General features: G+C 44.8%; 1 protein-coding gene across 4 annotated transcripts; it reads right to left on the reverse strand.

Moving 5' to 3' along the window:
* Window positions 1–1,016: 1,016 nt before the first annotated feature.
* Window positions 1,017–13,764, reverse strand: NIPAL3 (NIPA like domain containing 3). Of its 4 annotated transcripts, XR_015184048.1 has the most exons (12): window positions 13,370–13,764; window positions 11,519–11,587; window positions 11,248–11,419; window positions 11,101–11,160; window positions 10,259–10,404; window positions 9,373–9,469; window positions 7,953–8,088; window positions 7,173–7,261; window positions 5,598–5,661; window positions 4,484–4,578; window positions 3,388–3,826; window positions 1,017–1,034 (listed from the first exon to the last, which is right to left on the reverse strand). XR_015184048.1 is itself a non-coding variant. In XM_086479007.1 (11 exons), exons 1-11 carry the CDS (start codon window positions 13,466–13,468, stop codon window positions 3,627–3,629), a joined length of 1,194 nt encoding a protein of 397 aa, XP_086335133.1. In that variant the 5' UTR covers window positions 13,469–13,764; the 3' UTR covers window positions 3,074–3,626. The 4 variants fall into 4 exon arrangements, 3 of the variants coding, with proteins under 3 accessions (XP_086335133.1, XP_086335131.1, XP_086335134.1); XM_086479007.1 differs by lacking the exon at window positions 1,017–1,034 and having other exon boundaries at window positions 3,074–3,826; window positions 13,403–13,764; XM_086479005.1 differs by lacking the exon at window positions 1,017–1,034 and having other exon boundaries at window positions 3,074–3,826.
* Between the last annotated feature and the right edge of the window lie 1,401 nt (window positions 13,765–15,165).

The raw sequence follows: 15,165 nt of genomic DNA on the forward strand, positions 1-15,165 counted from the left end.
TGTGCTGTACACCAACAGATTATTTTTCAAGCTGCAAGAAGGACTAGAATGTGCCATGGGGCTCCTTTCCTTTAAATCTTCACGTGCTGGTTAGCTGTCAATATCTGCTGCAATCCTGGCCATGGCCACTGTCACCTCAGACTAACAAATATTCTGTAAAAGTATAGACTTGGGGGTACAAGTAGCATCCTCTTTTCAGCTTGTAAGCTCTGACCTAGACGGGAGGGAAGGAGTTTATGTCAATCCTGAGCTATGGGCTCCGCTGTCAAAGAGCGCGGCGGTCCTACAGTCAGTTTAAACAGATGTTTGGCTTCTAGGGGCCCTGTTCGTGCCTTCTCAGCAACAGAGATGGCAGCTGTAAGACTGTGCACAAGAGCAGGAAATAAAATCTTTTGGAAGCTTGGGAAAAAGAGCAAGAAAGGGGGAACTGCATAAAAATACAAACACCGCCCCCCCCCCCCATTTTAAAATTCAAGTATTGAACATCGGCAGCGAGCAGGAGCGAGGTGCAGCCTGGCAGCCCTACTGCCGTGCTCACAGTGGCTCACGCAGACCGGCAAAAACGCAACCCTTACACCACCAGCGTATTGTGTTGAGGTCTAAAGCCCAAGGAACGCCTCAGGCTCTACTGATGGGGCACAATGGAGTAATCAAAACCACTGTGATTTATGTGCTGTAGAAACAGACATCGTCTCGCTTGGAGTCCTTTGTCAGGAAATCTCCAAAAGCAAGTCTCGCTGCAGGTAAAGGGAACTGTCATTATTAAGTAGAATTATTTAAACACACACAGGCTGTGTAAATAAAACATAGTTATATAAAGCTTTGGAGCGAGACTCTTGCCTTTAGCGTCTTTGAAAGAAAAGGGCCAAACCAGCACAATAATGCAAAAGTTCAGGTTATGGCTGGAGGAAATTTCACTCAGAGCAGAAGACAGCCACATGCTGACAACTGAGGGCTCTCTGGCAGAGAGGGAGGTCAGCCCAGCAGTCAGTCAGTGCCCAGGCTGCAGGGCTGTGGAGTATCCAGGCGGATTACTGAAAAAAAAAAAAAAAAAAAAAAAAAAAAAATCACAGAATTGGGCTAGAGAGCAGCCCACAAAAGAGAAGTACAAGCAGGGGCTCCACATCAGAGTAGCGCTCTCCCCCTGGCAAAGCACTCCGTGGCTGTCTCTCACGATGTCAGGTCCCATCATTAGGAGAAAAACCTAACCAGCCATTTACTGGCTACGAAGTCCCTGGCACACCAGTCAACTGCGGTCTTTAAATACCACTGAGAAACGAAGAACTGGGAAAACTACGTTCTGTTACACATAGGACCATCCTAATAATAGAAGTCAACAGCAAAACATTTAGACCCCTCCACAGCAGCACCCATAATAATCAGACACAGAGAATATTGCCATGTAAAAAGTGGAGTTTGTAGCTATGCACGGTTTCGCACAGCTTGTTTCAAAACAGTTTGTTTCTGTGGTTTCAGAACTAATAGGTCAAACCAGCTACTGCCTCACTGATGAAAACGGAAGAGATAAGAAAAGCCAGCATTCTTGTACCCTTCCCATTCAGCCTCCCCTGTACTACTTTGTTTTGTGTTGTTAATGAACAAAAGCGGCACATAAATTCACAAACAATTGATTACCGGGGATAGAAAGCCAAAGGTAGTAAATCAGTGTCACTGCAACTCCAACAAGATTAATGTTCTGGCAGTTTTAGCCCATTAACGTTGTTATCTTACTTAAACACAAAAGGTATTGAGGGTAAAAGAAAAGCTGTTATTTCTTGAGGTTTCATAAGCTGTAGGTACGGGATGCCACTGATAAGATCTGAATTGTCAGACATGCCATGTTGGTGAAGAAACTCCACATACAGGTACACCTACAGCCAGTAGGCATCTACTCTTTGCAGGGCCGGGAAGGCTATAATTTTTCTAAGCTGCACAAAAATGCCAAAGCTATCTCAAGTATCTCCAGATCGAATTAGTATTCGTAGCTGGCATGGCAAACATATGCAAAATAATAGTTCTGCTGTCATAAACAATAGCAAGAATCTGAAATAAATATGTACAAGTCAGTGGAGTTCTTGGGAATTTTTGGTAGTGGGAACAGAAACTGGCCACGAGTCAATAAAAAAAAAAAAATGCAGAAAGCCACTGTTGCAAGTCCAAGATCCTCCCAAACCCCTTGGGAGTATCAGAGTAACGAGTTAAAGCACGGAACACAAGCACTATTCATTTCAAATAAAGTCTTCTAAGGTCCTGGGGATGCTCCACTACATATACAGTCCAAGACACACCAAGTAGACTTAAAACTGTTTCCCAGCAAAACAACAGTTTTTAGAGAAGGTGATGACATCAAAGTGCCACTATAACTTGCATATGCCAGTAAATGTTGTACTTTGTCCTTTTCACTTGACAAGTTTCACCCCCTGTGTCTATTCTCCCTTCTTATCAGCTTCTAGCCATCTCTTGGAAGTTGGAAAGATAAATATCATGAGTACACAATGCTCCATTATTCTTACAGTACTCACTGAGTGCTGGACTGTGCACACTTTTTTTTTCTTAGGTCTTTCACAGTATTAGACTAGTATCTTTCTTTGCCCCCCCCCCCCCCTTTTTTTTTTTTTAAGAAAAAAAAAAAGGGGGGGACACACACCCCCAGCCTACAACACCCAGACCGGGCTTTTTAACTAAGGAACGTCAACACCTTTAAGCATTTAAGACCACTACACAAAGCTGGAAATCCTGCCTCAACCGGAAAATAAAAGTGATAGGGAACTACGACCTCATCAAGAACTACAGAAAATTCCCACCAGATACCAGTCACGCTACTACTCTCAGTTCTTCTTGTGCTCCTACTTTCCAGTGTTCCCTCTGCACCATTGAATCCAACTTGAAGCTTGAGACCAGAAAACTGGCAAATTAGTTTTGTTCTAAGCTGCCACATAATCCAGTGGTGCTATAAAAACAATTCACATTCTCAGTGCATATGTTCAACACTAGTCAGAGAACAGTTGTACAGGAAGTGCTCCAGAGGCACATTCTGAAGGGATAAAGCAGCTTGCTCACTCCAACCAAACATGCTGCTCTAAAGACACAGTAAGTTTCAGTAGTCGTGCTTGAAAACAGTTACATTTTATTGCCATGTTAAGGTAGTTCGGTGGTCACGCTAGAGACATGAGGATTTACAGCTTTTCTGGAAATCTGTCACAGTTTCTCTATAGGAGAGATTAAATCCTGCCCTCCTCTGTGAGCAACTCCTGAAAACTTCTATTTGGAGATATACCCACTCCCAGCAGGACTAAAAATTGCACAGTCACTTCTCTTCCCACAGCTCTGCGTTTTCACAGCATCTGCTATCTCATCGGTTTCATGCTGCCATGAAACTGCACTCACCATTTCACGCTTCCAGACAGCAGCCTTCAATGGAGAACTGTGATTTACTCCTTGCCAAGACGAATGCTTTCAACTTCACAACTATAGAGAGTTGTTTATTTTAATAATCAGCCTTGAAAGTTGAGTTTGAGACGAGCTTTAAACCGTATCAAGGTTGGCTTTACACTTGCTTATATTTTAATGGGTAAATAAATAAAGGTCATACTTCTGACGACTCAAACCAGCTCCTTAAAGGTCACTCACTCCTTTTTGCTGTGCTCCAGCACCCGATAAGGTGGAGCAGAAACTCCTTTGGAACCATGTTGCTCCTGCACGATCGGCAACGTAGCTGGAGTATAAATTTCCGGCATGTTGTCATTGTTCTCTAGGGCACCGTAGGAAAAAGAAGCTTTGAGGTCAGGCTGAACTGCAACCCCTTTATCGTGCATGTTCTGCATGCCTGAAAAGAGCAAAGACAGAGATTAAATGCTTAGGAACAAAAGTGCATTCTTCCCACACTGTTCAATCAGCAAATTATAAAGTCTCAGTGTTCGTGCTATGCGGCTCATCAGTTCCTGGAGTGTTAAATGAAAGACATAATGTTCTTCTGCTTAGCACTAAAGCAACTAATGGAGAAATAAGCTTCAAGTGAATGAGGGATGGCAGTCTGTTATTTATCTTTTGTACAGCTCACCAGACAGTTTAGCTGTACTTCCCAAAAGAAATTTCTGCTCCCTCTGGCTTCTACCTCTTGCAACACACCTCAGCCTTCCCCAGTGATCAGTTCTTCCCGCTGGATGAAGACCAAGCCCAGGCCCCAAGCACATGCTCAAAACTAGTCCATCTTCCCAGACAGCGGCCAACTGGACGAGGCTGTTCTGACAAAATACGACGCCCTCCCGCTGCGTCAGAGGGCCCAGCGTAAGTGGCACCCAAGTGGCACATCGCCTCTTCTCTGCTTCATGCAAAACATGCACGTACCCCTCACAGGGCACAAACCAGAGAAGGAAAGACTGGAAAAACACCACAGCTGCCTGATAGACCCGGATACTGAACAGAGCCTGAAGCCTGAGCTCTCACTGTGAAGCCCCACGCTTCAGTGTATTTTTACTGTTACCTGGCATAGCGTCCATTGATATGTAAGGTTCAAACGGTACCGTTTTCTTCCTGTTTCTTGTGATCAGGAAGACACCTAGAAATGCTATGAGGCACCTGAGAGAGAAGACAAGATCTACTGAGGTAACTGTGAGAAAGAGAGGAGGTAATACTGCATGTTGCTGCCTCTGAGTGCCTATCATGTGGCACCACAAAGAATTCAGAACTGGAAGCAAAAGAACCATGAAGTGAGAGCTACAGGGAACCATGTCCACTGAATAACCCTCTCCAACTATATTGAAATCCACCTAGCAATCAGAAGAGTTTCACCTTTTCTTTATCAAAATGCAGGGAAAAGTTTTCACATTAATTAATTAACCTTGACTAAATAAAGGAGAAGGGAAGCATATCAAAATTTGGTTTTCTTTGATGACATTCCAGGATTTAGCAGCCTGACCTTTGAAAGGTTTCCCATAGGTAAACACACCAACAACTGTCGATCTTGATTTTTACAGTATGTTGACAGAGAAAGGCGCAGTTCATAACGTTAATCTCCCAATTGTTTTTTTTCTGTACTAATCTGAAAGACATTTCAGAATGTCCCCTGATTACGGAGGGCTAATCACATCAAGATACCGTACGAGGACTAAATACTGAGTTACCCAGCAGATGTTTTTCTGATCGTATCTGCACTGTGTGAGTGCCCATACCCGAAGAAACAGGACTCCAGAAGTCCAGTCACAGTTCGGTGGTGGCGGCTCAGTGCCAAACCTGAAATGGATTCCCTAGAGATGGCTGCTTTTGGTTATTCTGCAATTCTTCTAGGTTCACGAGCGGGTAGCTTGAAAAGCAGCCCATATGCTTCAACATGCAAGCTGGTCTCCGGTAGAGTCAGGAAGGGATTTAGTGTTGAATGTTGTATAATTATGTGTAACCCAATGTTACACAATTCCTCTAGAGCATCCATCATCACTCAGACAAGGTGCTGAGCTCCATGGGCCATCGTCTGCTCTAACACAGAAAGTGCTTTCAGTTTGTCCTCCTCTCCAATAGAGATGGATGGACACGTATTTTAAAAATTTTAGTCTTGAAGTAATACTTTCCAGTTTGCTGTCAAGGAAACTTTAAACACTTACCCAAACGCAAACATACATATATGGAGAACATCTTCACCGGTGAAGTCCAAGTAAAAAGTTGCTCCTGGAAAAGAAAATAATTCATGGCATCTTTCTCCCCAGCTTACCTGGGCAATTAGTGCTACATCTCCAGCACTCGTCCCTCCACAAACCAAATCCTGCAAGATTCCTATTTTCATAGTCAGCACCTTTGTTTTTTTTAATGATCTTAAAGTAGAAAAAGGGGGCCTGATTTCAACTTTAACACAATTTATTGACAAATCTTTTAGAATTTCACTACCGAAATAGTTATACTGGTGTAACTAATATAGATGCCAGTGAATCTGTACAGCAGCAGAGCAACCAGGACAGATCTTTCTGTGTTGGGGTAGGGGCTTGCGAAGGAAACATTGCTGGAACTACTGCAGGTCACTGTGCTAATAAAGCCTGAGCCAAATTCTCACCACACAGCAGTGGTTACCACATAAACAAGAGAGACTCCTTCTGAAGTCTGAATGACAAACCAAATTGGATGTCTCTAACTAGAACAGGATACAAACTCTTGACCCCAAACAAGTATATACAGCTCAAACCTACAAGGTGACAACTGTCCTCGGATGTCAACAGGACACGCATTCTGGCTCCTACTCCTTAGATTTCTAGTTGAAGTCAAGTCAGCAAGCAAGCTGATGAATCTGAGAGCAGCATATGACTCAGAACATGACAGGAAATAAACACGAGCCCAAGAGTAGGCCATACTCTCTTGTGACACTGAAGAAGAGCATTAAGAGCATTAAAAGGCGATGTGTAATCTGCGAGGGAAGCTATTGCCCTGATCTACCCAGAAGGGCATTGCTATTTACACAGACAGTATCCATCACTGTCAAGCAGATGCACTTTCTCCAGTGTTGGGGTTTTGGGTTGTTTGTTTGTTTGTTTTCCCCAGTTTCGCTCACTTGGCTAAGCGAGGAGAACAGAACCTTAAAAAGGCTGCTCGCCAGGTTTGAAGCCTGAGGGGTTTAAAATGCTCAGCTTTGTTCACGCAGACAAAGCCTTTCCTATGTGGGCAAGGGCTGAAATTGGAGTAAACCGTTCAGAAAGGAAAGTGCCTCTAAAGCCGTGAGCTGTATCTAGATACAACACAAACAAGACCATCAGGAAGAGAATTGTAACACCTTCATACAGAGGAAGCAAATACAGTGTATAAACCCGTGTGTATCACACACATTTTAGCAAAATCTAGATAAAATTACACAAGGAGGAATTTTAGCTGTATTCAAGTTGCACATCTAAGGGCATACATCACCCTCTTCTACACGCTAGCATGGTCTGAGTAATACAGTCTCAAACATAAGTTCCCAGGCACTTTAAACAAAATGACAGAACTTAACAGAAAATTTTAACACAGTTTAATGGGATAATTCACATTTTTGGAAAGAAAAAAAGAAAAAAAAATAAGCCAGCTGCAGAAGAGAGATGACAGGAAAATACAAGTCATCATCTTGCCGAGTATTCCCCTTCCTTGTCTGTAAGCGAGGATTATTTTCCAAAAATCTTTTGCCCTTCTTTTTGAAAGGACCAACATTGCGCAGTTACCTGCTGTGATTGCTGCTGTTGTGGACAGGATGTAGCCGATGCTGGCGATCTGAGATGAGTCATAGAGCTGCGAGGCTTGAGCTAAAAATCTGCAATACAACGACAGACATCGGGGGTTGATTCGGGAAGGATACTCCAATTGTACAGCAGTTACCATGGACTAGAATAGGTCTCTTTCTCTTTGGAAACACCTTTCAAAAGTGATGCATAAGTTTAAGACACTTTATTTTCTTTCTCAGTAAACCTGCAGCAGCATCCCTTGGAATTAATGTAAGTGATAGAAGAGTAAGCCTTATGGCTGTATTGACTAAAGGCAGCGAAATTACTGCCACTGACCTTAGGGCCAGAAGGTCACTCAGGTTGTGAATAGCTTTTTATCCCTGCTGCTGCCGGCGTTTTATGTTATTACAAGTACAGAGCGGGGAAAAAACCCACCAGACACATCATCAACCACACTGATTCTGCACTTTGACTTCAGCCAGTGCACAGATCCTGGATTCGATCTGCCACCATTTCAGTCCTGACGTTGTTTTGCAAACACTTGACTGATGTATCAGTTTGGGATTAAAACTACTTGGCAGTGTCACTGCATAGAAAAGCAAAGAACACCACCATCCCAGGCTCGTGTGACACGGATTTGAGGACAGGTCACAGAAGAGAATGGATAATTCTTCTCCTAAAATTTTATCATCATTCTTGGAACAGATAATGAACAGCCCACTAATCACTGACCCACCGAAACCAGCACAATTGTAGACAAAAAGAGAGTAAGTGTCTTACGTTGCTTGAAAGATCGCTGTAGCAATCATGCACACCAGCATGATATAAAATATCGGGTAGTCGAGCTGTAAGTTTCCTTGGATGGAGACAACAATCATGCCTGCCACGGCCTTCACAGTCACAACAGTCATGGAACCTGCAAACGTTTACCAAGGCTCAGCTGAAGCACCGACACACGCTCGAGGGGACAGGAATGCTGCACATTCCCTCTGTACGTGACAAGCAGCTGCAAACCAGACCAACAGCTGCAAGAACTTGAGCCCTCCTTTTGCCAGGCCAAACGAGGGACGCAAACGGCCTGTTTTACCACCAGCTCTGCCAGTTTTATTCCCAACAACTTCACCTTCAACACATCACTTTTCTGTATCGCAGTTCCCTTGTCTACAGGACTGGGAGCATTTCCCGTGTTTTTTAAGCGTTGAAGCGGCGTTGGGCCATCACATAATGAAGGATACAAATTTTTAATTTCTGATGCCACATAGGCTTGGTTAATAAAGCTCAGGAAGTTTTCAAAAACAAGAATCAGAAAGAGCCGACTTCCCTTCCATTTCTTGAAAGCACAAGCCAGGGCCATTCAGGAGTAAGACAGTTGCTCTGTCTATAATTCTCGCAGCCTCTGAGGGATTGGTTACTGAAATCCAGCCTCAAACAGTTCAAAAAAAAAAAAAAAAAAAGGGAAAAAAAAAAGACAAGACACTGAGTAACTGAAGCTGCATAAATAGCAAACACTGAGGACTGTGACATAGATTCAGCAGCATGTCAGACTGCGTCACTGCCTTGCTATTATTCACCCTTTTTAAAGTTTAATTGATCACAGTTTCTTAAAAAAACCCAGATTAACGCAGAGAAAGGCACAAGTGAAATCGTGGCCTTTCCAGAGTCACTGTAGGATCCCACGGTAGGCTAGGAGGACATCAAAAGCATCATTTGACCCCATGCCCAGAGCCTCTCCCTGTTTAAATAGGGACATACTGGCATGGCAGAGTATTGATCATTTCTTTAGCCACACAGCAAATCTTCCCACAGCCAAGATGACTCTTGTAGGTCAAATCCTCTCTTTCATCCACCGAATCAGCCTTCCTTACCCGTTGAGTAGATAAGACATCGTACCATGCTTTGGATGCACAGATTCAAATTAAAAGCACTAATAAATATCTTGTAGTTTCTGTATTGGGCAGATTATTTGTCCTTATGGGAAATAAGTCTTAATTGTTCAAAAGTAATTTGCAAAGATTCTAAGCATCCCTGCAAGACACTAGCTTCATCCAATTTGTAGTAACATTTCTGGGGTAGATCCGTGCGTTTTACGACATTAATTAGGTCGATATAATTCCCTGTATGCTATAGAGATGCTTCAGTTCACTAGAGTTTACTGTTATAAGCCAGAGTTAGAAGATCTTACAAGCCCAAATCAACTTACCCAGCAAAGCTACCAGCAGAAGAATCACTACAATGTAGTTTGCATTTTTCTCCTTGTAGAAATACAGTAGCAGGCAGAATATGATGATCTCCACAAGCTACAAAAGATAGAAATGAGAATATTACAAAACGTGGGGTGTATGGGGTTGGCAGCAAACGGGATTCTGAGCCAGCCAAACATTACAATTACACAACAGGGCAAATCAAAGGACAATGAGGATCCCACACAATTATGATCAAATTTAGCATGATCTTAGATTCCAATTAGATGAGATATTCAGTAGCTTCTTGCAGAAGAGGAAACCTGGGACACTTTTGACATTATATTCATGGTAAAGCAGCAGATCAAATAATCCTGACTGAATATTCACATCCGAGATCTCAGCCTACTTTCTGTAATGAGGTTCTTTAAGTGATCCCTGGAGCACACTTCTTATTTAATGGCCAAACTTATCCCTGTTAAAAATCAATAGATTTCATAAGATTTTCAGTGAGAGACTGATGGCTCCTGAGAAAGTCAGTCTAGAAAAAACCCAGATGCAAACACATTTTTGGATACCTCTGGAGCAGCTGCTCTCAGCTGCCACCAGCAGGAATGAGTGCCACAGGCCGAAGCTGACAGGTCAGGGAGAGAGCAAACTATTGTAAGGCTTTTCAGTTACAGGTATTGAAGTCCTAACTGAATAATTCAGAGAAAGAATGGGAGGGTTCCAAATTGTGCATGCAGGTGTCCACAGTGTGGCAGTGACACCGGGAAAAGCTGGCATAGGTTCATTAGCAAGTACAAGGAATGTTGCTAGTAACCACGAGGAAAAGTAACGCTTGAAATGAAACGCCCAAACAGGCATAGAGCAGAAAACTGTCCCACATTTTATGGGCCATCTTACCATATACAACAGAAATGGCCAGCTCACTAAATGCCTAGTGATATTTTCTCCTGTCATCTTCTCATGACTATTAGGTCCAAATGTTATCAGCAGGTAAGTTCCAACAATTGCCAAACCACAGCCTACAAAGGACAAAACGTAGCGCCCTTTGGCGACCAAAGGACAAAAAAAGAAAAAAAAAAAAGAGAGGACAAAGTTAGTGGGTTAGTGTGGACGCACAGAATTAATATCGCACGTGCACAGCGACCATTAATGACATCATGCACATGCCTCTGGATGACTCATTCCTCTGCCCTTCATGCTCCACTTTCAAAATATTAGAACCAAAAAAACCCCCAGGCAACGTGTGTGCTGTGAGTTGAGAAAAAAAAGCTCCGACCAGGTAGCATCTGCTAAATGAAAAGGAGCTACAAGATCCGTATCTGGGGCTAATCCCGCCTGGCACTGCCCACTCGCTAGGAAAGGGAGGAATGAACGCCCCGGTTCTGAAAACACCTGCACGTGTAGGAAATTCAGCTGATTCAGTTGTGCCTACGCTATGGCAGAGTCAAGGCCCCAGGCTGCAGCTTCAGCCCAGAGAAGCATCTTTCTCAAATCCTGAAAAAAAAAAACCCTGCCGTTTCCACATATTTCTAAAATCTGTGAGATTCAGATGATTTGGCAGAAGTCAGAAAAAAAAAAATCCACTTTTAACAGTGGATGAGATGACGCATTTCTTCGACGAGGTACTATAGCTAATGGGGATCTTGCCGTCCCTCTAATTATGGTTCTTGAGAGGCCATGCTGTGTGTTGAATGGCTTGTAAACAGAGAGGAAAACCGAAAAGGAGCTGTGGAACTTACTCAAAAAATCCTTGGGCTTCCATTTTTCTTTAATAAATATAATTCCTATGATTGCACTAGCTACAAAAAAAAGGAGAGAGAAACAGCGAGTTACGTATCAGCAATCTCACACTGGAGCGCTCCCAGACCCGTCTCTTTCCCCCTTACCTATAACAGACACCGCACTGAGTGGCACGATCAGTGAAAGAGGAGCAAAGGCGTAAGAGGAAAACACTCCCAGTTCTCCCAGCACCAGCAGAAACAGTCCACACCACCACGTCTTGGTTTTGAAGTAGGCTCGGGGGTCTTTGGAACCTGCCAGTCGGATGTGGCTGTATTTCTAGAAAAGAAAACAAAGACAGAGAAGCTTTGGCATGCTTGATGGCTTTTTAACGCAGGGTGCTTGAGGCAGGATGAATATTTGCTTCGTGATACTCACCTGGAGGTTGAGTGCAATACTGGTAACAAGATGCCCAAAAATAGCTAGTAATGCCCCAATCAAGTTCTCCTGTAAAAACAAAGTAAACACACAGATCTAAAATTTAGCCACTGGACCCTGAAGGAAGCTGGAGCTTTTTGCACCACCTGGAAGAGAGCAGACTTTTAAAACAGTTCCTAGTTCACCTGTCAGTAAAATGGCTGTTGATCTTCCTCCCTTTCTATGTGATCTAGGGCAATTCAGGTAAGTTCCCTGTGGCATCTCTGAAACTGGGGTGAAAGATAACCCTTCCTTAACAGAGGCTTTCTACAAGAGACTTAAACTAGGGTGCATATATTTGCATTCTTTGCAGTTTCTCGGAGGGGAAGAAGATAAAGCTGAATACAATGACCCATTCACTCATTCTTCCCTTTGAAAAACTCTTTTCATGAAGATGTTTGTTGCCCTGGAATTCAGTATGGATGAGGAACCTCTGCATTCTGTGGGTCACATTCTGCTCTTCTCCACTTACAACATCTGCTGGTTCAGTAGGTAATTTAGCCCATTTGATGAGGCAGCCCAATTATCACAGATTTTATGCTGCTTTTTATACGAACCAGTTATTCCAAAGCAGTAGGCAACTGGTAGGAGCTCCTAGCAAGCTCCCAACCCCTTCTGCATTAGCGTTCCCAGCTCCGCGATAATTCTCACAGTCTAAAGACAGAATCTGAAATAAAAAAGGATGTAAAGCAGGCTGAGTCACAAAGGAATGTACATTAGGAGTGAACAGAAGAGCCTGAGGCTAAGCCAGGCCATTTAGCATATGTATTCTTCCAACAACTGTCTAAATCCCATTAGATGTCATTAGCACTTTTCATTTCAGTGCTGGTCTCCAAGAGACAGTCCAGTACTTACTCTGATTGATTTGGAATAACCCAGCTCACATTCCTATTCCTCCCTGAACAGTAAATACACTGTTCTTGACTGTCTCATACATAGTAAGACAAGGACTTTAAGATTTCAAGTTCATATCAGCAGAACAAAAATCTCTTTATCAGGATGTATAAAAATAAGATTCACCCAAGCAGCTTCATTCAAAAAACACCCGAGAGATCTTCCCACGACAGACAGCAAAGCTGGCAGAAAACCATCACTGTGTGATCCCAGACGTAGCCAGAGCAGCTCAGCACAGTTTACTGGTTCAGCAACTGGACTTCAGTTTAGAGGACACAGAGGAGACGGTGAAGAGCCCCTCAGTGCAGCACAGGTTTGGGACTGGCTCCCGGACCGCGAAAGTTCACAGGCCAGCGCCAGTCTGGGCAACTCCCACAACGCACCCAGGACCGTGTTCTCAGCAAAATACTTTTTCCAGCAGGGAAAAAAGCCCTTCTTGCTGCGATTTTCTAAGCACTTTCAGAATCAAGAGATTCAGAGGAAATTGATTTGGGAACAGCTCCATTCCCAGCTGGAGAATAAGGTGGAACTAAGGCAGCGTCCCATCTCAGCTGCAGGCTCTGCATGACCATGGGCTGACCCACCTGAAATTCAAGCACTTAAATATACAGCAGGCCTCAATTACTGACGTATGGGTTAGTCTGAAAAGGCACCTAGCAGAATTTATTACACTTTTAGACATCCACATCTTTTAACTGCCAGTCCTTTCTTCACTTTGTCTAGCTCTTCAAGACACAGAACCTCCCTTTCTGTCTCTCCCTGCTTATATACACAGCGTATAGTACACTGGGGCCTCCAGGCAGCGCTAAAGACAAAGACAGTGCACTTTCTGCAAAAAAATACCCAAAATACAGTGGCATTATCAGCTTACTTGATTAGTCAGGGCCTTCTAGGGATAGACTGGGGTACAAATCTGACCTTGTAAGAAAAGGAGTCAGTGTGTGGCTGCACAGAAACAGCTGCTGTGGCCAACGGGAGTTGCTGAAGTTGCAGGTTTGGGCTGTTGCCGCCTTCCATTTCGGTTGATGGGAGTGTTTGCTTTTCAGCCTCTCTGATGCTGGAACTTCTCTTTAAAGAAGAGACTTGGACCCTGCTGGAACTGCCTTATCTGTAACTTGGTACCACTTCTTCCCATCCATCATGTTTTCTTGGACAAGCAACAAGTAACTCAGTGAAGCACAAAGAACAATTCGCTGTAGCCTGTCTGCTGCTTTTCTTCCCCTGCCAGGCTATGCCGACACAGGGTGGGCACCGTAGGCAGAAGTGTAGATGAGCCAGTATTTCCAGCCAGTCAGTGGGATAGCAAGGTTATATTTCTCCAAGGTGATACTAAAAGAAAAAAAGAAGGAAAAAAAAAAAAAAAAAAGGAAAAAACAAAGAGAATTAGGTCAAGTGAACTCAGTGGTCCAAAAACTGCAATGAAATTCTGCTGAAGGACAGGCCACAGAAAACTCCCTGGGATCAAACTGTCCATACCAGCAGAGGAAACAGATTTTTAAATGCCTTCTTACAAAGCCTCAAACACAAAAACTCGCACAGACCTTGCTTTACAAGAGCTCACGAACTGGCTTGGCCCCAAGGGTGACATATTCAGCTGGCATTTAACATCAGGCTTTGCCATTTGGAAAGCTCTTATCAAAAAGTCTCTGAAGTCCTCCAAGCCCTGCTTTTCGTTTCTCTACTGCCTGCATACCTCTGTTGTTTGCTCAGGACGCAGCACTACATTAGTCACGCCATCCCCACGTGCTGGCGATGACAGTGCCGCTCTTCATGCAAACAGAGGTCATTTCAGTGTAATGGCTGTGAGCAGAGTTTGGAGGCCAAATTCCTTACAGCCAGACTGATTAGAGGTGTCTGGAAAGCACCGCACACAGCCAGCCTGTCTAAGCTCCCTGCATGCTGCGGTGGCTCCTTTCATCAAAGACCTCAAGGAGCATCATCCCCCCGCTTTGCAGAGAGGGGGGTGGTGGTGTACAGGCATTGCAGGGGTGCGATCCTCACAAGTGACATGTCCTTCTCGGTCCACTCAAGGACTACCTGAAATGGTGCAGGCTGAGCATCCTTTAGACTCAGATCCCGAACAATCGGCCTGTGGTCACATCCCAAGGTAGCAGGACCTATCCCATCCTCAGGCCACAAGTGGCAAGCTCCCTTGGACAACCTCGGCCTGCGAGGGATTACTTTCACTCATGGGTTGTCCCAGTGCCTCCAGCGCGGGGGGGAGGGGACGGGACGGGACAGGGGCAGCATGACAGCCTAGCCGTGAAGGGGAAAACCACCCCGTTGTGGGGGGAGGTGGGGGGCGAAGCCCCCTCCCATCGTGAGGAAACCCTGCCCGGGCAGAACAGAGCCAAGCTGAAGGCAGGCGGTACCCCCAGGACACCCTCCCCGGGTCAGGCTGCCCTGCCCAGCCAAGACCCGCAGCCAGACCCCAGCGACGGTTTGTTCCCGACCAAAAACCCTCCGGAAAACGCGTAACGCTGAGGGGACAGAGGCGGCCTCCGCCGGCACTCACCTGCTCCCTCAGGGAGCGACCCGCGGACTCCGCCCCCGCCGCTCTGCCCCCATGGCCCGGGCCTTTGGCCCCCAACTTCAGCTCCCGGCCGAGCGTCGCGTTCGGTTTCCACCCGGCCCCTCCGATTTGTCGCCAGCCCTGTCACTCCGGGGCCCGGCCCCGGCTGCCGGCGGGGACTGGCTACCGGGCGGGGATCGGG

The sequence above is a fragment of the Leptosomus discolor genome, chromosome Z (genome assembly GCF_034619465.1).
Source record: "Leptosomus discolor isolate bLepDis1 chromosome Z, bLepDis1.hap2, whole genome shotgun sequence".
Taxonomy (NCBI): domain Eukaryota; kingdom Metazoa; phylum Chordata; class Aves; order Leptosomiformes; family Leptosomidae; genus Leptosomus; species Leptosomus discolor.